Source organism: Anoplopoma fimbria, chromosome 11 (genome assembly GCF_027596085.1).
Source record: "Anoplopoma fimbria isolate UVic2021 breed Golden Eagle Sablefish chromosome 11, Afim_UVic_2022, whole genome shotgun sequence".
In the NCBI taxonomy this organism is placed as follows: Eukaryota; Metazoa; Chordata; class Actinopteri; order Perciformes; family Anoplopomatidae; genus Anoplopoma; species Anoplopoma fimbria.
This window is the reverse complement of record NC_072459.1, coordinates 10,790,544-10,814,456: the sequence shown is the minus strand read 5'-3', so window position 1 is coordinate 10,814,456 and position 23,913 is coordinate 10,790,544. Positions and strand designations below refer to the sequence as shown.

Genomic DNA, 23,913 nt, shown 5'->3' with positions numbered 1-23,913 from the left:
TTCAACATCAGAAAAAAATGTCTCGTCTGAACAGCAAAAATAGAAATAATGACAACATTTTAAAAAACACAGCAACAACTGATTATTTCTTAGACTGGGCTGGAAAAGTAAGACTGCCAACATAAGCAGAGATGGGGGAGTGAAAAGAGAGGAGGGTGTTGTGTGACAGTCTATTGGGAACAATCCTCTCCTGCTCCCTTTACCTCTGCGCCGTGGAGATGGCAGTCAACATCATACATACATTATAACTGAGCAGACCTGGAATGACTCCACAGCTAAAATAGACCCTTGCAGATTTTTTTTTTTTAAAGAACCATCACTTGGCAGTAACATTTTGTAAAACATGTAAGGAATATAGTATGTGGTAAGTGCGTGTTGACTGCTTAATCGAACCATGAGAAAAGTTTTCCCAGATGTCAAATGAGTCTTTTTTTTTTTTTTTTTGCCCCTTTGGACAGAGTAAAATGAGGCAGTTTGCAATAGTGTGGCTTCCCAGTCAGTCCAACTGTATGTGGCATTGAGTGCATCACAACCCCCTCCGTGGCACAATATGCACGTCGCTCTTTTCCGCTCTCCAGGTATTTTTGGCACAGCATGGGGCTTGTTGAACTTGGGACAAAACTTCAACCGACAAGGCCAAGTTGGGCTTTCGACTGGACGACCACCTGTTTTTCACCGCTGGTTTTTAGGTCGGGTCACTTTTTTTGAAAACAAGACACTAGTGTTTATCGCCACAGTGGCCCTTTTCATACACAAACTGGCCGTGTTGATTCAATTACGGGAAAGCAGCTGGACAATCCAGAAGTGAAAACAGTGCGAGTTCTGTAAAATGGAGAGCGGGACGATGTGTATTGAGTCCTACCAGAGGGGGGTGCCAGACACACTGGTGGTTTACATATCACTCCTGTAAAAGAGTAAGTGATGATTGGTCATTGTCAGGTGATGCAACACCGTCTGTCTGTGTTAAGTCGTCAGTTCGCTCTGTGCCTTTAAAAGCCCCTAGTCTGCACACATTCTGGTGGACTAGGCTGGTTTGTTATCTCGGTCACCGGACAGATTGTCAAAAGTGCTCTCTCCCAGTTCACGTTACACTGAGGGGAGCTGAGAGGTTAGCAGCAGTTTTGAGGTTTCAGTTTTCTATAACCAGTCGACACTATTAAGTGCTGTGTTTAATTGAACTGTCTCAGAGCTGAAACTGCAAATCCAAGACAGTTTGAGTTCACTTGCTTTGGTTTGGCAAGCCTGTCTGAATCATATTAATCACAGCAGCCTGTGAAAAATAGGTCACAACTTTAAACTGTGGAGAGTCGTCCTATTACGTGCAAGTTTGCCTAACTGTGAGTCATTCAGTTACACGGTATATATGTCTCACTGCTACGCTGGAGGCACACTGTCTATGTAGTACAGTTATATAAATACTTATCAATGAATTAGGACTTTTGTAAGAACACAGAGCACTAAGACTGTCACATCAAGGAAACAGGAATGAATAAAGAACAAAATACAAAATAAGAGAGCAAAGAGGAGCCCGTTGTTGGGCCTTGTGATAGAAACACAGAGCCATATATGGTCCTGAACAGAGTTCTTGGGCCTCAAGTTTAGTTTCCCATCAATACAAGAGGCTTGCGTTGTGTACTTATTTCTTGTGAGGTGTAGTGTTATCTATTGATAGAGGGTTTTAATGAGTTCTCCCCGTTTCCAACCTGCATTGCCTGGATTTGATTGTGCGAGCTAGTCCATATCACCTTTGTCCGTTTGTACCCCCACTATGGCGTTCACCCTCCCATCCCGACCCCCTGAGCTCTTCTGGAATGTGTGTGTGTGCATGCGTGTATGTATGTGTGTGTGTGTGTGTGTGTGTGTGTGTGTGTGTGTGTGTGTGTGTGTGTGTGTGTGTGTGTGTGTGTGTGGTATCAGTTGACCACAGCTGGCTTGAGCACCACGGTGCCTGGGGGGATGACCACCCAGGACAGGGGATCATGGGATCCCGTGGAGAGGTTCAAGACCCCCCCAGTCACCTCGTTCTCTGCCTCCTCCCCCGGCCCCTCTTGGCCTGTTGGCTGTGGGACCTGCGGTCAGACGAAGCCCCCAGCATGGGCATCATGGACAGACCCAGGGCCGAGGAGGGGAAGCCCTGGGAGAGCAGAGGGGATTTGGCCAGGCCCAGCGGGGACCCGTTGAAGGACAGGATGGATGCGCCTCCCAGGCTGCCTGAAGGTGATCCGGGGCAACCGAGGTTGCTGAGGTCCAGGGGCCGATTACTGAGGGGGGACAGGGGAAGTGCACCACCCAGACCGTGCAGAGCATGGCCCCCAAGGAAAGCTGCTGCTGCCCCTGGGATGATGATGTGGGCTGCACTCACGTAGGACAGCTCCGAATCCTTACCCCCTTCGCCAGCGAGCATTCCACTCTGACTCCCCCTCAGCAGCGAGCCTACTCCACCTGCGGCGCCCTGCTCCTGCGTCACAAAGTGGCCATGGGCCTTGATGTGCTTGCGGAGAGAGCTCGGGTCTGTGTAGCGCTTCAGGCAGCCCACCATCTTGCAGTAGTAAGGCTTGTCCACATAGTGTGTGCGAGTGTGCTTGAAGCGGTCGCTGGAGTTGGAGTAGCGCTTGTTGCAACCTTCGTAAGGACAGATGTAGGGCTTTTCACCTGCAGTGAGGAGAAATGATCCCAATGTTGAGAATGCAGTGATCAAATCTCACAATTTTACGTTACAAACATTAAGAAAAGCATTTTGACTTTAGCGTTGGCGTTCTGGGTGCGGCTGTCCCACTGACCTGTGTGTGACCGGTTGTGTATCTTGAGGTTCTCCAGGCGTGAGAAGCTCTTGTTGCAGGTGGGACAGCGATGGGGCTTCTCGTTAGTGTGAGTGCGGATGTGGATGAGCATCTTGTACCTGCAGCGATACAAAAAAATAAAGTCCTCTTTAATTCTCCATTTATACGTACACTTGATAAATTACCCAATTGTATGATTTCCTCACCTAGCATTGAAACCCCTCCCTTTGCGAGCGCAGCCCTCCCAGTGGCAGCAGTACCCAGAATCCTTCTCAGGCTTGACATGGAAGTCATTGACATGGTCCACCAGGTCTTGCAGGGAGTCAAAGAGCAGATGGCACTAGAGGAGAGAAAACATTCAGCATTTCACAATGAATTTTGAGGGATAATAATGCTATTTTGAGCTGATCCTAGTTTGGAAACAACAGGATCATAAAATTGGTTCTACCCTCCGGGTCTTACCTTCTTCCAGTGGCAGGCCAGTTGTTCATCCGCTGAGAGGTCAGGAGAGGATCTCTTGTCGCTAGTCTGGCCAATGAACATAGAGGATGGCAGGTGGAGTCCCGCCCCAGCTCCGATTGGCAAGAAGAACTGAAAGGCCTGTGAGATGTGAGAATTCTGGTAAACAAGCAGAAACAAAGAAAAGAATAACAGGAATATCAATCCGCTGCACATAAACTAAAGAACCATGCACATGTTTAGCTTTAGATCATGTTTACTACGGTGTGCAGAAATATTACGATTATCACAGCTTGATGTGATAAATGTTGTGCCTTGCCAACCATGACCACTTCCCACAATGATGACTGTATAAAGGTAAAAACTGCCTACATAGCCGGCAGTATGATGCTCTGTTAGCAATATCTACACCGCATAATTTACAATAGACCATCAGCTGGATGACACAAACAGGTATGGATGGCCTCACTGAGAAAATGATTTGATAGAGACAAAAGTCTTTCTTTTTGTCAATAGACTACAGAACTGCTGATCTTTATCTCTTCCTTCTAAACTACACTTGTTCTCTTGTAGTCTCCCGCTGCGTCCTACAAACCCTCCCTACATCCCCGAGCTCGGCATGAGATCTGCAAGATTCATTGAACCTCAGCTGGGGCTCAAAGAGCTAATGCACCGGCTTACACACACACACACACACACACACACACACACACACACACACACACACACACACACACACACACACACACACACACACACACACACACACACACACACACACACACACACACACACACACACACACACACGGATTAACTAAGCTCAAGCAGAAAACTGAGGAGTGGTGGTGAAAAGTGGAATTTGGAATAGGGGACTAATAAGTCAGAGAGAAGGGAGGCACAGAGAGAGAATACGGCTGCAAATGGATCAAATTTGCTGTTGCTGTCTCATCTTCATCTGTGTCAGAAATGAATATGTGATGAATTTCATTAAATCACACATATTTCCTGCACTCTGCCTCTGCATGCAAAAGTATGTGAGCTGTTTTGTGAGATGCTGTAGGGGAGAGAGCGTGTGAGTATGTGTGCAGCTGTTCTTTTGTAACAAGCACTTACTTTATTTATGTGTGTTTGAGAGAGAGAGAGCATGTGGGGACAGTTAGAATCCTCCCTGCATCCGCTGGGGATAAGTAAAGTGTGGAGTATCTGTAATGATCGGGTCGGGGGATATCTAGGACTCAGTGGGGCGGCTGAATGGTCCCAGCCAGCGTGTCTCAATTCAATTGGGAGGGAATTGAATTAGCCGGCGTGAGGTCTACATGGCTGTACCTTGTTTTAAATTTGATTAAACATACACACAGGCACACACAGGCATGCCAGTGGGGCCACAGAGTGCAAGTTAAGCAGACAGAGGCATTTGTTGGGGACACAAGAGGTGTTTGATAAGAGCTACCCCCCCCCCCCCCCTCTCTCTTTCTCACACACATGCACACACACACACACACAAGCCTCCCAGCCCTTGCATAGCCTGTTTTCCTTATGAAGAATGTGACACAACCCGATGTTGTTCCTGACTTGCTGACCCCAGCAGGCTGAGTCACTCTCCGCTGTAGACAGGAAAGTGTTAGACACTCTTTACTGGATTGAGAGACAGTGTTTACTCTTTCAACAACCCAGAGGTCAACAAAGAGATGGGAGACAATAGAGGTAGTGGAGGGCAAAATAAAAGCTGGTTAAAGCCACGTGGAACACCTGTACAGGTCTGTGTGTCTGTGAGTTCAAGTTCAGTCAAGAACTGCATCCTCTTAGCTGATTAGTCGACTTATCCACCGTTTTGGTTGTAATATTTGATTTCTTTAGTAGTTAGTCGTTCTTTATCAATCAATTTATTATTCGACAAAACAGTCGAGGAATTTCTTTGGGTGAGGACGGCCCCTAGTTTAACTCATACTCACTCCTGAGGGGATGTAGTTGCCGTTGGTCATTTCTGGAGAGCTGGGGGTGTGGCGGGAGGAGGGAGACATGCTCAGGTCCACCGCAGGGGGGGTGGGGGTATCTGTCCGATCATGAGGGACCACCTGCACACCTGAGAAAAACACACACACACACACCTGTTAAGAGGACCTCTCACCTAGAGGATCTGATATGGGGGATCTAGCGGCATTGTTCGACCAGTCGTGTTCAGACTTATATATTTGTATGGATGGTAAAAACAATATGCTTCTAAACATCAGCACGTTAGCATTGTGAGCTTGTTGGCATTGTGAGCTTGTTAGCATGCTCGGGCCACCACTGTGCCTAAATATAGCCTGACAGAGCTGAAGTCCTGACTGCAGACTCTTGCTTTGTTGTTACCTGTGTGTGGTGATTCTGGCGAGGCGGGCTCTATGACTGCGGTGCCGTCATCCGCCATGCGGATCTGGCGAGCTCGCTTGGGGTGCAGTGGGGAGATGGGGGGAGAGCGCGCCCCTCTGTCCCACCCATTCGCCCGCCGAGGGAGCTTCAGGTCCAGGGGCTCGTCCAGGGACAGCATGACCACAAACTGCCTGACTCCCACCTGCACAAACAGTCACAGAGGGGCCAATGAAGGATAGCTTAGTTTTCATATGAGCACACACACACACACACACACACACACACACACACACAATAAAGTGCTGATACAGTTGTGAGGCAGTGACAGATTCTCACATCTGCAATATTTCCCACGTGAATGTTAAAAGTTTCTCACGTTCCCACTGGTTAAGAAATACTCTCCAACAATGGTAAACTGACCACAATCGTAAACTGAAACACTGGGTAAGCCAAAGAAAAAACAAACACACACATATAGAGATCTGAGCGACCCCCCTCCTCTTCTTCCATGCTGACCTTTACTCACACACTCTTCCTTAGGAATTTCTACAATCCAATCCAGATGGTCACCGCCAGCTCTGCTTAACCCCACCCCTCGGCCAGTCACCGGCCCTTTGCACCCTGTCACATCACCCCCACCCCGGCCCCTACAGTGTGCACCTTCAGACCCCATGGACCTTTGAGACCCACCAGCGACCCCCCACCCCCCCGTTCTCCCCGGGGCCTTCAAGTCCAGCTGCACCTACTCCGTCCACCTCCTCCCTCCTCTAAACACACTGACCTCTGGACCCCGCCTGAGGGGTTGAGAGCAAGAATCTTCATCTAACTGTCATCTTGAGTTTTAGTTGTAGTCTTCCTTTGCCACCAGACCTGTGTTGCACCACGTGATGAAGTATAGACATTCCTTTTTACTTAAATGTAAACAATTTTAACTCTTCTCCTCTCCATCCAGCATGTACTGCTCCACACAAATTGGCAGTGCTAGTACAGTACTGCTGGTTTAAAGCCAAGCTCTCTATTCAACACAATGTGTTAGGGTTCACTGCTCCTTCTCCCCGGGCTCGCACGCACGCACGCACACATGCACAAACACACACACACACCCATCTCCTCAAAACATTTTCCGTCGACACACGCAGTTGCAGGGTGTCCTATATTTCTGCTGGAGTTCATGTAGAGCAGCTCCCAGTGTGCATGTTGAGTGCAGATACACACACACACACACACACACACACACACACACACACACACACACACACACACACACACACACACACACACACACACACACACACACACAAGCAATTAATCAAACTGTAATTTCAACAAATACACCCCCTTCATCCTCCCTCTCCCTCACACACACACACACACACACACACACACATGCTGACACACACTCACAGAAGCCACGGTTGGTAGTGAATGGTGGGCTTTGAGAGCGACTGGCCAGGGGCCACATGAGAAGCCCTTGTGTCTGGGAGGCACGGAGCAGAGAGGTCACCAGGTTCACCAGCCCAACGAGGGATGGCCACCAGCTCACACACACACACATGCACTCGTACACACAACCAGAGTGAGAGGAGGGGGTGTAAAGAGTCAATCAGCCATAGATAAGAGGATGATGATACACACACGTACTGATGCAAACAGAGGAACATACTGTATGAACATGCACACAGGGCAGCATTATGGCATTATCAGTCAGATCTTTCTGTTTTGATCCATAAATAAATATGCATGTATGTTTCCACATGCATATAGAGAATCATATAAGGAAAAAATCTCCTTTGGATATTATCTGATTATAGACCCCACTAGGCTAGCACATGACCCATCACTTCATCTTGATCTTGACTTCAAGTTTCTTAGATTGCTCTAAGGAGGATTGATTCGAGTAGCCAACAACTAAAAATGCGAACCCATCCTTGAGATCTTCTTGACATTCAACAGCCACAGTAAGGCCCACTTGTGTGTGTCTCTTTGTGGTTTTTGTCTCCCTTCTACACTGTCTAATAATGTCTCCATCATCCTCGACTTTGCTAAATGAATCCATTATACCCCGACACATGCCTAATTTATTATTATTAGCTCCATCAGTTAATCCCAGGACAACTGTGTGATGATAAAAGTGTATTAATGGCTGCTGCTCTAATGATCATTTTGACCGAAGAGTTTGTTATGTGGGCAAGCACTGCCATTAGCTGTGAAAATAAACATCTTTAGATCAGTCAGAGCGGATATGATCCTCATTTAGAGTAAGCTGCGGTTGATACCACATCTCTGTTTCTCTCTCTCTTGATTTGGCGCTTATGACTAACTTAATGTAACTCCTACCACGAAAGCCTGCCAAGACTTTGGGCTTTATTGTTTGGCCAAAGTAGCATAAAATGCTATGCGGCTGTCATCCACTTTAGTCGAGTAAAAGCCCTTACCCTGAGACCAAGAATCAGCTTAACCTTTCTGTAAATCCTACTCATATCAGCTGCAGGGACAAACAGAAAAAAAAACTGGCTGTGCTATAATCGAGGCTGTAAAACACGATGAGAAACAGATATGGAACTTTTTGATCATGTGATCCTTCAGCTCTCACTGTGTGACCAGCAGAGAGACACAACAGGGGTCTCCACAAACAAAAGCTCCTCTCAGGCGGCCGCTCCACGTGCAGACCATTACTAAACCTCCATAATAGAATGTATAGCCAATTTATCAAAAATGTGTCCTTTCCCTGTTATAATGAAGAGGATTGTTGGTATCATTCAGCCTGTTGCATGTTGTAGAAGGAGAAAGGTCAGTTTAAATTAGCAGTGAGCTGTAATAGAGTATCCAATTTAGCCAGTAAATAATTCAAGTGTTAAATATTTTTCCACTTTAATTATAAGTATGTGTGTGTGTTATGTGTGTTAATGGTTCAGTTGTTTCCAATGCAGCGAACTTGCTTCTAGCATTTTACTTAATGAGGTTACATTATTTTTCTTCTGACCTGTTCACTTCAACATATTAAAGCTGAAAAGATAAGTCCATTAATCCATTAGTCCATTATCGGAAACTTAATCAGCAACTATTTTTTATAATGAAGCAATCATTTGACTCACTTTTCAAGCAAAAATGGCCTGGTTCCAGCTTTGGAAATGTGCTCCCTTTTCAAAACGAGCACTTTTTACGATATCACCATGGACTCTAGGAATTTATGGTTGGCATTTTGTCAATATTTTCTGACATATTATAAGTCAAACCATTGACCGATTAATGTGGAATTATTTATTTCTAATGTGTATAGTATATGGTTTGTTAACCTTTATTTATATTTAATATTCTAGTTGTTGTGGTTTGCTTTATTTATAGTGTATTGTAATATATTCTTTATATTGTGTACTGTAGATATCTCTAGTGTTGATATGGACTGTATTTCCTGTTCATTTCCCACTTTGAGAGTAAATCTATCTGTCTATCTAAAGAAAACACAGATTAATTGATAATAGAACTAATTGCTAATTGAAGCCCAACAGCATATTTATCCTTATATAATGTTCGACTAAAGCACAATTATTTGCCTTAATAGAGGCTGTTTAGTACGAATAAAAATGAAATAAATTTATTAGTCACAATGTCAGACAAAACCAGGAGGAAGTCCAGGTAGCCAAAGACATCTGGTGAATAAAGCATGACGTACCGCTTGCATAAAGGCTCACATTGGTCTGCGTATCTCTGTGTGTGCGTTCGCAAATAACTTTTTTGCAAAGAAACAGGCATGACAAACAAACTCTCTTGGATTTCCGAGAAAGTTAGCAGGTCATAAGATATCTATAATACCCGCTTCACCCAGAGCAGTCAATACCGCACCAATGTGTTCCCTGTGGGGCTTGGCAAGTGCAGCTTCTGGTGAATCAGTCCCTACTGCTGGATTTCACCTCAGCCCAAACTCGTGATTATTTCTTAGTGGAAGAAATAGTAGAGACTGGCTGGGAAGTGACTCACAGCCTGTGGATCTTGGACTGAAGTTGCAGGATCTCGACTCCGTCCGCCAAACGGCAACAGCCAGTGAGAGGGGGTTTAGTGGGAAATGTGAGACAAAGAGTAAGGCCGACCGAGAGAAAGAATGATATACAGTGAAGGAAGGAGTATGGTGCTGGCGTGATATGCGAGTGTGTGTGTGTGTGTAAAAGCTCAGTGGCGGATGGCTGTGAAGTTTGTGGAAGGGGTGTTGGCTGGCCCCCATGCAGACTTCCTCGCTCAGCCGTGGGGTCGACAGTCTCTCTGAAAGGCAGCTTTGTCCCTTCTCTGGGCCCTCTCTCTCGCTCTCTCTCTCTCTCTAGCAGAGTAAACACAGGCTACAGCAGAGAGAGAGAGAGAGAGAGAGAGAGAGAGAGAGAGAGGAGGGATGACCGAAGGGGCCACTGCGAGGATATACTAGGGTGAGGATGAAGGGAGGAGGAAGTGGAAGAGGAAAAGGAGTCCTGAAAGAGAGGTTTGTGTGTGTCCTCTAGAGCAACCCCAGTCAGCTATTCCCCCTGCATAACCCTTTCTCACCCGAGTCCCACATCCACCCAACTGCATAAGGAAACCGCCCTTTGATGAGGCGTGCTCGTTTCGGGGTGAACACGGGTCGAGGTTGGAGGGTGTGGGAGTTGGCCGATGGGTGAGGTAGCACAAGTGGGGGGCATCTGGTCAAAGGAGGGCTATGTGTTTCAACACCTCCATGCTCCGAGGCTGGGGATCACAAGGATCAGAGCTGACCTTTGACCCCGCTCCGACCGATTGATCTTTAGCCCGATCTGATCTGAGGAGGGGTCGCGTATCGGCGACCATCAGATGGCGCAGAAACGAGAGCCAACAAAAAGCATCGGTGAATACCAAAAGCTGTGCGGCAGAAGATGATTATGTTACAGGGCTTAAGATCGTATTGTGTAATATTTTATTTTCTGGGACGGTTTCAAGAGAGCTAAGAGAATGTGTGTGTACACGTTTTGTGTGACCCCCTCTGAGGTTGGCTGTAACTTAATCTGCCTCCTGCTGTGACCCTGGGAGGTGGTCTGTAGGAGGTAAGCCATATCTCCCTGGGGCTCTCTGCTCTCTATTTTTTTTCATTTTCACACACAAACACACTGAGAACACAGAGCGAGAGAGAGAGTGGTGGGAACGTCTAACAACTTTTGACGCAATGGTCGGTGTTGAAGGACAGAAATATGTTTTTAAAACACTGAACAATGTTTCGTAAATATGTTTCTGTTGGCTTTAGTAATTCGTTGGTCTAACAGTGAGGTGTAAAGGCCTGCAGTTGCAGCATGGGTCATGTCTAGACCTGCTGGTTTTTACATCCACCAGGTGGGGAGGGAGGGAGGGGTCAAAGGTGACTGATTGAGGCGTGGGTGTGGTGTGAACTCTGACCCCTGACATTTGGGTTTTACATCTGAAACTGGGGCCTAGAAGGAATAAACAACTTGGCACGTTGCAAGCAGGTTTCCACACAGACAGTTCTCAGAATAACCGGAGTTAGGTGATCAAAGCATTTGCACGATTCATAGTAAAGCGTTTGACATTTGCAATTTTCCTTTAATATATTCATGGGCTTTAGGGATATCACTAACAAGGAAATAGGCAGTTAGACTAAGGTGAGACAGATTAATAATTTCCAATTATTAGTTTGTTTATTACTGCTTAGGAAACACAAAAAATGGTCACTCCTTCACTCCCACTTCTGTCACTACTGACGCATTTTGAGGTAAGCGACCCCACCTCCGCTGACACATACACATTTGAGCCACCAGCCCCCGCTAACGCCCTTCACCACCGACGGATCACTCAACACACAAACGCACACAGCTGAGAGATTTTCTTCTCTTGACTCTGTCCTCCTCAGCCAGCTGACTCCTCAGACAGGAAACCTCAGTTTCCACTCCTCCTCCTCCTCCTCCTCCTTTCTCTCTCTCTTTACTCCTCAATCTTTGCTTTTGTTTTTGTCTCACCTTCACTGCTTGGCTTCCTCTTTCATTTTGTTATTCTCTTCCATTTCTCAGCTCATTATTCTCCCACCTACTACTGTAACCTCTACCTGGCCTTTAATGGTACGTTAATTGCCAGATATCTTTTTCTATTCACACCATTTCTTCAAGATTATTATTGTAATTAATATAACTCACACACTCTTACTGTCAATCTAAACCTCTTCTCCTCGCCCTGCAGAAAAAAGGCACACTGGATTGCACTCAGGATTACATAATAGCAGCATGCATGGAGCCACTGGGGATGGGCTACTGAGGAAAAAGACAAGTTGTTGAAGCACTGGAGCCACAATGCCTGAGAATCAGAGACAAAGTGACAAATGTGCTCACATGCCTCAACCCAGGTAGAAATAAGTACAAGATTGCCACTTGTTCTTTTATAGTGGTAAAAAGAGAATTGGAGGGTATCTCCTACAAGTTAAAGGGAGTGCGAGCATACAAAATCAAGAGATAAAGTTGCAACGGAGGGAAGGAAGGGAAAAATCTGAGACAAGCCATGAGACACGGGGAGAAACGAGAGGGAAGGAAGGAAAGAAAAAAAAGGAAGGAATAGACGGGTTGAAGGAGGGAGAGAGTGCAACAGGAAGCTTCTCAGCGAGCTACCGATGGCCTCCAGCCAGAGCGTTCAGACACTGAGGAATTCCAGGCAGAGGGCAGGCAGGGAGGGAAGGTGCCAGGAGGGAGGCAGGGAGGCAGGGAGGCAGGGAGGCAGGGAGGGAGGCACAGAGGCACAGAGCGAGGAGGGCGGGTTGCACTTGTGGTTTGTTGTCAAAGGGGACTTCTACATGAGAAAGGAACAGCACGCAAACAGCAAGTGATATCTCAACATTAACATTTCTGTTAGGATGCAAACTATGGAATGAGCAGTCTAACACTAGCTTTCCTTGTTTTCCAACTTTGGTTATGAATTATGGGACATTTAGTAACACAGTTTGGTAAATGGGAATAGAAAATGTAAATACAAAGTTTCAAAAATAAAGCTTCTCTTTGACTGTTACAATAGTTACAATAGTTATGTAATAGACCTACATGCACACTGGCAAATCATTTCAAAACTACAGGATGTAGACGTTTGTGCAGAAAAGACTGTGAAGAATACATTACTAACATTGTGGATTTTGATCACAGATTATATATTCATAGCAGAGCAGGCTGAATTAAACATTAGAGCGAGACTGTTAGTGGTACATAATTATAATTTTAGAGAAAACACTCCACCAGACTCTGCATCCTAACAGCATCCAGACAGTCCTGACAACAGCACAGCAATTCCACCGGGATTATCGCACGACACAGTGACCCGACATGACTCTTGGTGGGCTGGGATGGATGGGCGGAAGGATGACGGATGAGTTTCAAGGGTATGTATGCATCATCAGATCAATATAATAATGCTTTTACGAATAAGAATTTGACTTTTGAAATGCCTAGCCAGAGTGTGCAAATATCATTAGATTTTTTGGATGGAATAAATGAAAGGAGAAGAGGCAGGTATAGGGGAAGAGAGTAGCTGCACATTGGCATGAGGCTAGGAAAACTTCCCCCAAGCCACAGTCCATTTATTAGACTCCCTAGTAGCTGCTATATGACATGAACAGTACCTGATTGAGGGGCCACGTGTTGCAACATGTGTTTTCAGTCACTGGGTAGTTTTTATATCCCACCTACTCCAATTCAAAATCAGACACATACGTTTATAATCAGGGTTTAATCTATACTACAGCAATCGGGACAGCAATCAGCGGTAAACAGATCAAACTCCACGGAGTGTTTGAGCTGTAAACCTACCCAAGACTAACCCATAAGGCACTTCACACAACGGTACTGTAGGCTTTGAAGAGCGGTGAGTAATCTTACAATAACGTGGGGTATTTCACAACATTGCAGTTTCATAGCGCAGCAGAGGGCAGCGGGGGAACCAATGAACACAGCAGGAGACCTCCGACCGCCAGGGAGAGGAGAGGAGAGGAGAGAGGTATGTCTTTGTATTTACACTCGGGAGGTTTGAACACATCCCCACCCTGGCTCTCTCTGACCTCCCACTAACTCTGCTGGGCCTCTCCTCTCTCCCTCCTGCAGTCCACTGAAAGCATTCCCTCCAGCCCTCCCTCCCTCCTCCTCCCCTCTCATCTTTGCTCTGCCATACTTCCATATAAACAAAAAAACTTGCATGATCTCCCTCAGCCCTATTCCCTCTCGACTTCTCCCTCACTTCCTTGGGCTGTGTCCCCATCGTCTTTCACGGCTTTCTTCTCTTCTTCTCCTTCATCGACCCCTCTCACGTGTCTCTCTCCATACTGCTCCCCCCCCTCCCCTCCCCCCATTTTCAGTCCATTCCTGTGGCCTCTACCCACAGGCAGTGATGCAATCCTCCGACTCCTGCGCGCAATCACAGGGTCTGGAGTCGGCTCGCCAGCTAAAGCAGGGGCGTCACCACGCTACGCTCAGTAGGAAAGCAACAGGAGAGGAAAGACGAGAGGTGGGGTGGGAGGGGGGGGGACGACGACGAAAGAAAAGAAGAAATGAAGCCAATGAGAGAGGGGGGAAAAACTGTCTGAGACTGTCGGCGTGGTGGGTCATAGAGGGAAAAAGCACAGTGATAAAAGTTAACAGCTCTGTTTTACAGTTTGTGCATATTCACAACTGAACTTGGGGTAAACATGTTTTTGTTTTATGCGCGTGAGGTGAGGTGCGTGGGGGTTATTTTGACTCTTGTTTTGTTTAAGGTACTCGAGCAACGTTTTACCGGATTTCATTTTGGTAGAACACATCCCAGCTCGTTGCCGTCTAGTCAGCCCACTTACCAGCTGTGTCTGTTCTGATGGGGTTGCTGGATAGGGTCTGTGTTTCGGAAGTGATGGTTCTTTGCTACTCCCACACTAAATGCTGTCATTCCAGCTGACTCACACCACCATTAGCGTTATTCTAACAGCTATAATGGCAGTATGAAATTCAAGATATATTTTCTGGAGGTGTAGCTTTGTCAGAAGTCCCTCTGAAGGTTATACTTTTCCAAACAAAAGTGTCCTTTTCTCCATATTATATTGCTGGGGCATTGCATGTGGCATGTGTAACCACTGTGGTATATAATGGATAGGCCGTGGTATGCTAAGCTCTCTAGAGGCGCATGCATGAAGAGAGTGATCTTATCGAGCAAAGTGCACTTAGACATGGATGGAAAAGGATGTTATAGGATTTTATAGGGCCAAGCTTAAAGCTGAATCCTTGTGATGCTTATGTGCAGATGTGCATCCATGTACACACGCACACATTCTGGTTTGCCGGCTCTGTCGAGGCAGACCTCCCCTTAAGGCAGCAGAAATGAGCATAAGGTCATGTTAGGAATGCACAGCACTGGCACCTGCCTAAATCTTTAAAATACCAGGTTCTCTCAGCACACACATACAAACAAAAGGCCACTCCCTAAATCCCAGGGCAGGCTTTAAGCCTGAAGAGAAATGGCTTCAGCCCAAAGCAAAGCACACAGGTGTGCACCCCTAAACTAAATGATGTATGAAGGTATATCACTGAATAACCAACACAACTTCAAGCTCCTTTCAAAACATAACTGGAGCAGCTGCAGCTGAACTCAACAGGAGTTTTTTCCCTTACTGGTGAAAACTCAGGATCAGTTCTAAGCCACTGGGTAGGAGGGAATAGGAAGGGTTCCAGAAAAAAAGAAAAATTCTCAGAGGGTAGATTAATAGGGGTGACAGGTGTATGGAAACTGTGGTAAGATAATTAGCAAACCCGGGGTATATTTCAGCACCAGTTGCTGGGCCAATGTAGTCCAGCCTCAACAATGACAACTTCAAGAATGGTTAAGGCTTTCAGTATACGCACACATTAACTCACAGATTGCACAGCCCTTTATGCACAGCCATACAGACTGTGCATACGTGTACTAGTGTACAGCATGCTGTCTGCGTATTGTGGAGTTCAGACCAGTTCAGAGCACTGTGGTACCGCTCCAGCTTTGGGAGGGGTGTGCCTGTCTCACAGTCATTTCCTGGACGGGAATATTATGGCACCACACGCATGAGAAACAAACCCCTTTCGCCTTTACTCACTGACCCCAGCCACTTTCATTCGCCTGCAACTCAATAAGCCAAAGGCACATAGTGAACTCCCTGGGAAGCACGTCTCCTCATTCAAAAGCCACGGTAATATGATCCCAACAAACAGCTTTATGCAACGCGGCCTCCGGGAGGCTGGGGGCAACACATGGGGTTGAGCTCTTTAACGCTGCGTGGTGTTGCTTGGGCCAATCGGACACGTCTATGGTGTCGTAAGTTTTCTACTTCTTTGCACCAGAATTTCTGGATGGCCCCTCCCTGGCCCTGGAGACGGCTCGGTGACACCTGTGCACCAGCTTTGCTGCACAGGAGAGAGCCAAGGGGGTTGGGGGGGGGACACACACAGAGAGCCAGATGTGCTTTGGACAGGGAGTGTCTCCGTTTCTGCGTGCTGGTTAACATGTGATTCTAAACGTGTGCAAAAGTGTGTTTATGTAGAGAAGAGAAGGGACAGGGCAGGGTCTCTGCTTCCAAAAAATACATTTAAAGGGGAAGAAAACAGGAAGAGGGAGAAATAAAAAACAGTCGACAGCAATTAGCAGACAAAGTGACATGTATTTGTGTGCGTCAGGGGGGAAACACACACTGCAGGGTGATCGAGGAGCTCCTGCTCCTTTAAATATGGGTGTGCCCCCCATACTGTCTGCTATAGCTCCATTTGAGCCCTTCTGCCTCCCTCGCCATGATCTCACATACATATGTACACACAAAGCTGGTGTTGTCTTTTCCTTGTGAGGCCGTGCCAACTTAACGGTGTTCTCCCTCCTCACACGGAGCGCCTGCTTTCTCTGAGTAACCCTCCGCCCCGGTGTGGCCCCTCCCACCATGGCTGGCATTAAGACAAGGTCAATATGACAAGTCTTTTCTCCCTTTATCTCCCTCCCTCTCCTTTTCTTTCTGTATTTCTGTGTTCTAGCACAACTAAGTGACAGGCTCCACCCTACAGCTTTTATCTTTTGCAGCTCCATCCAAGAGAGAAACAGAGAAACAGAAAAAGAGAGCAGAGAGACAGAGAGACAGATTCAAAGGGACAGATGGAGGGCGAGTGAGATGGCGACAGACAGAGTTGAGCATAATGCTGTAAAATGGAGTAGCACTAAACTCTTGATTTGAATTTGTTGGCATGTGTGCTATCTGTCAGAAAGAACCTTCAGAAAGATCTGGAGCCTGTTTTGTTTTTGGATTCCTCTTTTGATTTCACAAACCACACTAAACAGCAAAGGCTAATAAATGTGCCACAGACAAATGTGATCATACAGTATATATCGGCAGTGCTGGACGGAATGAGTCAAAGAGAGGATCTCAATCAGTGTTGAAGGTCAGGGTCATGCTCTTACACACTATTATGTCCTGAATCAATACTGACATTTAGAAACAATTAAGAAATATCCAAGCTCACCATGACTGACAGCCCCATCTATTGAGACCCGAGCAAACAAGGAGCAGGGGCGTTTAGCGGCAATCGGATGCAGTAAAAGAGGGAGACGGGCTGTGTCAAGGTGGAGACTGGTCCTTATTCAAGCTGGCCACGAGAAATAAATTATTAAAACTTTATGCAACCAAATTAAAACAGTGTGGCTATTTCAAAGTTGTATCTGAGGTCAGAATAAATCTTTATTTCACTAAATGTAACCTCAAAAACATTTCCAAATTACATAACGCTCCCCTCGTAAGAAAAAAAACATCCATGGTGCATATGAATTAAATTAATGCTGGCAACATGTCTGCAACACCACAGAGAAGGTAAACTCTTACAGGCCAAACTTTTTTTTTCTCTCCCCTTTACTGCATGTATAAGATGGAGCACGTCTTGTATAATGTGAGCGTCACGTATAGAGCTGGGGGCTCATGGAAAGTGGGAGACGAAAATGCAAGGGAGGGACGAAGGAAAAGAGGGAGCACAAGCAGAGTTAAGGGCGAGGAGGAGATGGAGTCCCAGGGAGTCGTGGATGGAGGAGAAGGAGGGGGTGAAGGGGGCAAAGTCTGGAAGCTAGCTGACAGGACTGGATATGCCCAGACAGGGATCCGGGCCCAGGCCCAGACTTGAGTCTTATTTGAGTCTCAGAAATGCCTCACCCGTCTCTCCCTCATTCCCTCTTTTTAAAAAACACCATCAATCCCTCTCGCCCGTCTCTCCCTTCCCAGCATGTTGTTCCTCACCCGTACTTACAGGCTGAGCCCCTCTTGTCCTACTCCTCCCTTTTCCTTTCTCTTCAAACAAGCAAACACACACATACATATCTCTGAACTGCTGTAGTGCTATTGAGGGTAAACTGGAGAATCCAGGGTGTTGGCCAAGCAAGTAAATAATAATACAAACCAGCTGTGTCTCCACTTAAACTGCATGTCTGTTCACATATTACTGAACAACTCACAGCTTCTTGAACTGAGCTCCCAGATATAAAAAAAAAAATCCAAGTTTACTATCATCTATAAGTTAAATATTAAAGTATGTTGGTTGAAACCCCCAAAATGGACTATTCTCTAATCCCTCAACTTTTTCTCTGACAGCTCCTTTACAATGCTGTTATTCTTTCAAAATCTTGGCGTTACTCCTGTATTCTCTCTTTTACTTTTCTTCATCAATTGAGCCCTGCCCCAGACACGGTCTGCATATTGTCTGAAGTGCTTTGCGAGCTGAAATTCTCTCACGATAGAAACACTGAGCAGGGAGCGCAGAAGGAGCATTAAAGAGAATGAGAAGAGGTAGGGTGGGGTAGCTGCAGTGAGGCACTGAGTTGTCTGTGTTTATTTTGGAAATGCAGGCCCGCGGACTCGCAACAGAGGAACTGACCCCTAAACTTCACCGTGGCAGATCCTCACAGAAAGAGCAAGAGTCCTGTGCTCGTTTGGGATGTCCCACACAGGTGATTTTAAAAAGGGTAGACCATATATTCCCAGAGGGAGCATTTTAACCCACCCTGGGGACCCAGGAATGGTCTGCTCCAGGAGGAAACAGTGAGGCCGTGAGTGATTAGTGGTTACAGTTTAACTGGAGAAAAATGCATGCTTCGTGAGCCCGGCCAGCCAGGGAGCAGAGCGGTATGCACTGGTCTCCTTCAGTTTGGCGAGTTAGTGTGAGTCAAGCTCTGTGTCCGCTCCGTCTATTCTTATGTATGGGCCCAGGAGTCTGGCCGTCACCCCAAGTAGACACATCACACTGCAGCACTCCAAAGTATGCGTGTGTCACCTCCACTGCTGCACACATGGAGATGATTAGTGATAAGATATTTCTTGGGGGAAAAAAGGCACAAGGCTGAACTGTAATGACACGAGAGCTGAGAGAGTCATTCCCTGATAAGTTTCAAGTTCAGCCACTGAATCAGCTCTGGTTCAACTTAGATTTCAATTAGATTACATTGATGACGTTAGTCTAGCTGCTTGTATAAATTCCACTGGTTTACCGTACGTCCTTTATCAGCTGCAAAATAACCAAGAATTTTCCAAAAACTTCAAATGATTAACAAAGTGTGTGGGTCAAGGGACCGATATCAAAACCTGAGCATGGGTCCTGTATCACACACCATGTCCTCTCTCTAGCTCATTTCACTGAAGGCACATCTACAGTCCGGCTGTCCTGCATCATCTACTCTGACATTTTCAGCCCAATTCAAAGGTCAAGGGCTAGGATATGCAAATCCATTCACAATGACATAACCTAACGTTGTTCATATTTCATCTGTTCAGCACCCTAGTGGAGGAATCACTAATTGTCTGATTGGGAAATCAGAGTGCCACCAAGTTCTTGTCTAAAAGTGTAAAGGACATATCTGTCACTAAAATAAAGTGTTTCTTCTCCCTGTGAAAATAAATTCAAGTGTGCATCTGGTGCCTTGTTTTCCCTCCATGCTGCCTCGTTCACTGACCACTATAATCCTCCCTCCCCTGCTGCTGAGTGGCCTTTCAGCTTGACCGTAATCCCCAGCAGCTATGAAACCCCACTGTGATATCAATTCAAACACTCACGCTGGCTCTCCCACTGTAGTTTGTACCACTTACATTCCACCCAATTACTGGTAGCGGTCCTCATCCTCCTGAAGTGGAAACATATTTTATTGGCCCTGCAACAGGCTGACAACACTTGTGTGAAAAACAAAACCTACTGTTGTGGATGTCAGATGAGAGTTTGTCTGTGGTACCAAACTCGCAATGTAGGAATCAACTTACTGAACGTGCTTCTTTTTACATCAGATGCGGTGCACTTTTATTAGCCTGGTTCAAGGCATTAAGTACAAGTGCACTGTGGGCTCCCACCAGTCCCCCACCACAAGCCTCGTGGTTGTTCTCTGACGCAGGAATATTCCATTAGGGTCCACCTTTTCCACCATAAAGCAGCTGCCTCACCCCTCACCCTAACAAAACTTGGGACCTCAGGGGTATGATGTCAGACAGTTGTGGTGTGGTGCAAATATCGTAATGCATGGGAAAATTGGGGAGGTGACTGCCACACCCACGATTTCAGACACTGGCATGGTTGGAAAGTTTTTATGTTATATCTTCTTGCATACTTATTGCAGCAGACGAAGCAAGTCGGTGTCAAACTCTGACAAAATCTCTGTGCAAGCTGTTGCACCCAGCAGCTGCCCAAGTATCTACATCTGGACAAGCATGCAGTCAGGATGAGAAAATGTACAGTCTGCCTACACAAACACATGCACACATCCTGAGAGTGTGGAATGCCACCACAGGGATGCACAGCTGGACCCCAGCGGACATCTGGCTATGTGTCGGCGCTGAGAGCCTTTTCTGACTTAAGTGCTGAAGTATCACGGTTTGTGCCGATGTTGATAGATGCCTCTCAGTCTGTCTTTCTGTCAGATGGATTCTGTGGTCGACCTGAGGCTGAACTGTTCATCAGCTGATTGGGTAAACAAATCGGTGAGCAGTGAGCAAGCTGAGGATGTGCAGAGCACCTGTGCTCACAGTTCAGAGAGGGGTTATGGATTAAATAGCAGGGGCCTGGAAGAGGGGGGGGGGGGGGGCAATGTCCTCCCTCTGCACAAAGCCTGTTCGGCCTCTTTCGCTGCTCCTCTTCCACAAACACTCTGAGAGAGGTCCAGTGGGCCCGTAGCCAGACCTCCTCCAGTCTCATATGATATCTGTGTGACGGTTTCTCTCATGCACTCACACATCACATTGTTCATACAGTCCGTCACAGTCACCTTGGAAAAATACAGCCATCCTCCTCTCATCCACAATACAACTGCAGCCCCCTGAGCGTGCCTCGATCTGCATTGTGGCCCTAATGCTTTTTAATGATCAGGCCTTATTCCACTCCAGCACAGGGCTTGTTAGGTCTGCTTTGGCAGAGCTCCGCTCTTTCCCCCTGGCATCTTCTGGAACAATGGGCCCATGGGAGGCAGCCAATGGGGAGAAGGCCCATCCCAAACCCAGTCCCAGTGTGCACACAATTAGGCTTAGGGACAGTGGAATTGCTTAATTGGAGGAAAATAGCTCTTTATCTAGGCATGTGTGCCTGTGCTCATCCTTGCCCCCTGCGCTACATGCTTGGCCTCCACTAACGTAGAAATGCTCAAAACAAAAATGACCAAATGGAAAGACAAAGATTTCAACAGTTCCAGTCGTAGTTTGTGAGCCCCACTGAAGAGGTTATTAAGCATAAATAACTCATGGTGGGCTGCGATCGTAGACATGTATTTGCTGTTGAGACCAGGAGCATAATCGAGGGTAAACTCAAAAAACGAAGCACACTTCCTCCCATAAAACTTGTTGACTTTAAATAATTACATATTTAGTCTTTCATGTGGTCAAAATGTTTGTTTGATGGGTGTGTACCTCATGTGGTGGTCACATATTTACAAACATCCCTTCATGTTTTAAGTGAATGTCAGCAGTATGTAGACGTTGAACTCTTTATCAGATGTTGTGACAGAACATCAGAGAGCTCAGGACAAGCTTGCATCTTGCACAACAGCTGTCTGAGCTGTGATGAACTCCCCTATATAGGGCAGGATTTGTGATTACTGCTCTAAAAATGTATAAGGGTTGCTGAGGGTGAAGCTAGTTCAAGAGAGGATGCAGACATGGGGGGGGGAGGTCGCTTCCGTGTTGAAATAGGTAGTGGCACGGTGCGTAAATGGCACAAACGCCGGTGGAGGCACGTCCACCGCGGCTGGCCTTGAATATGACAGTGTGTTGGGAGTCCAGGCTGCAGTATATGGGCGCACCGCTGGAGAGTCTCTCTGAAAAAAATAGGTCACTACCCTGTTTGAACTCGTGCAATTTTTCATATCGTATCAGCGCACTTAGATCAACGTGGACACACATGACAACAGACACACTACGCAGGACTGACAATGGAAATAAAGGCGCTCTTGGCTTACCTTTCAGGGTAGAAATGCCGTGGATATGGCCGAGATATCTCCGACTTGGCCCCCCTCTCACCGGCGCAAACTTCGCACACAAAGTCCTCCGGCTCCAGCAGCGGTCGGTGTCAAATGACTCCTCGTCAATGTGTCGCTTTTTCTCCGATAAACGCGAAATTCAGAGCTGGTGCGTCTTGTAAAAATATATATCTAGGTGTCTGAAGAGGCGGTCCGTTTCCAGACCATTGTCAGGATTCTTTCTAAGCATGGGTATATAAAAAAATAAAAATCAGAAAAAATCAAACATAAGCTCAAACGCAGCGTATGTGGCTGCTGGCTGTTTGAATACAGACTACTCTATGGGATGACAGCCTTGTCTGTTGCCGTGGGATGATATATTCTGCATGTTATCATGCCACTGGAAACCCGTCCAAAAAAAAAAAAAAAAAAAAAAAAAAAAAAAAAAAAGTGTAAACACACAAATCCGTATAACCTTAACTGTTCTCGCTGAGGAAGAAAAAAAAAATGAAGACCACTGGTTGTGTTGTGCATCAAAAGAAAAACAAAAAAAAAAAACCCGCAGGTGATATCTTCCTAAATTCAAAAGCGCATCGCTTAATGGCAACGCTGGTCAAGTGGGGGTTTCCTATGGGTGGTCGTGGTTCTCCTTGACGGGGTGGGAGGGCAGTTCAAACCAGAGGGATGGCATGAAGTGGTGGGTTAGGGTAGATAGGGCGGGTTGGCGACGGGGTGTGGGGCAGAGGGGGGAGGATCGTCTCCTTCTTCTTCGGTGCTTTTCCAGATGCCGAGGTTTTGGGCTGTTCGCTTTCCTCTCTCTCTCTCTCTCTCTCTCTCTCTCTCGCAGTTATCCTCGTGTCTCTTCTGCTTTTTATTATTATTATTATTATTATTATTTATTTATTTTTTTTTTTGTTATCTGTGAGCACTCGAGGAGACGCTGTGTTGGTGGTAGCCTCCCCCAAGACCGTCTGAAGCGCATAGACAGCCGCCCGGAGCCCAGCCAGCCCGTCAGGACCAGCCCAGAGTCTGCCAGCTCAGCGCATGCTTACTGCTCCGCCCATCCACCGTGGGCAGTCCCCGGCTCTCCTCCAAGCGCTCCCCTCCCTCTCTCTCCCTCCCTCTCTCTCTCTCTCTCTCTCCCGTCCTCACGGCCGTCTCTCCGCCTCGGCTCCCCTCCATCAACAGGCCTTGGTAAACGGTAACGCCCCTCTGCTTTACTGCCTGTTGTTTTGTATAGACGTCTGTTCTTTTCATGTTGGCCACCACCTCTGTCTGACTAATAGTGAAAACTGTGTCGTGTAATTAAAAAAGTTCTTCTTTTTTTATAATTATAAATACTTATATTCCCACCCCACAACACTTGCAGCGATGTGCGATGATAAAGAAGAGAGAAGATTAAGACAATGTCTGAATCAGAAATAAGTATGCAACATATCTGTCTTCACTCCAGCATTTACAGTATTTTCATCATTTGCAGGGTTCCAGTGTTCACGTTTAGAATCCAAATCACACCAAAATATTCATTACTCTTGAAAACCACATGCTGCATAATATTGTGAACCCGAAATGTTAAGTTTTAGTTGAGATGTTCAGAGTTTTGATTATATTTTTGAGTTTGGAGTCTATTTGTTGTTCAAATATCTTGTTCATTGTGTTCACTAAAAGAAAATATTTTATTGCATGTTGAAATTGAGAATAACCTCTGACAATCTGGTGTTTCCTGTTTACTGAAGCAGTTTTCCAGTTACATGTCATTCTGATTTAATGTTGTAACATGTATGATTGATGCAGTGATCATGGCTGATTATTACAAAGGTATCCACACAAGTGAGTTCAATTATGTGAAGTAAATACCAATTAGCAGTATAAGCCACCACTGACAACCTCAAATGCAA

At 46.3% G+C, this 23,913-nt stretch overlaps 1 protein-coding gene across 1 annotated transcript; it reads right to left on the bottom strand.

The window, feature by feature from the left end:
- Window positions 1-1,913: 1,913 nt before the first annotated feature.
- On the bottom strand, window positions 1,914-22,344 carry glis2b (GLIS family zinc finger 2b). The gene is given in 8 exon segments (XM_054607259.1): window positions 1,914-2,041; window positions 2,044-2,652; window positions 2,781-2,899; window positions 2,987-3,120; window positions 3,243-3,398; window positions 5,194-5,324; window positions 5,594-5,795; window positions 22,016-22,344. Coding segments are annotated over 7 exon segments (1,455 nt in total). The 5' UTR covers window positions 5,772-5,795; window positions 22,016-22,344.
- Between the last annotated feature and the right edge of the window lie 1,569 nt (window positions 22,345-23,913).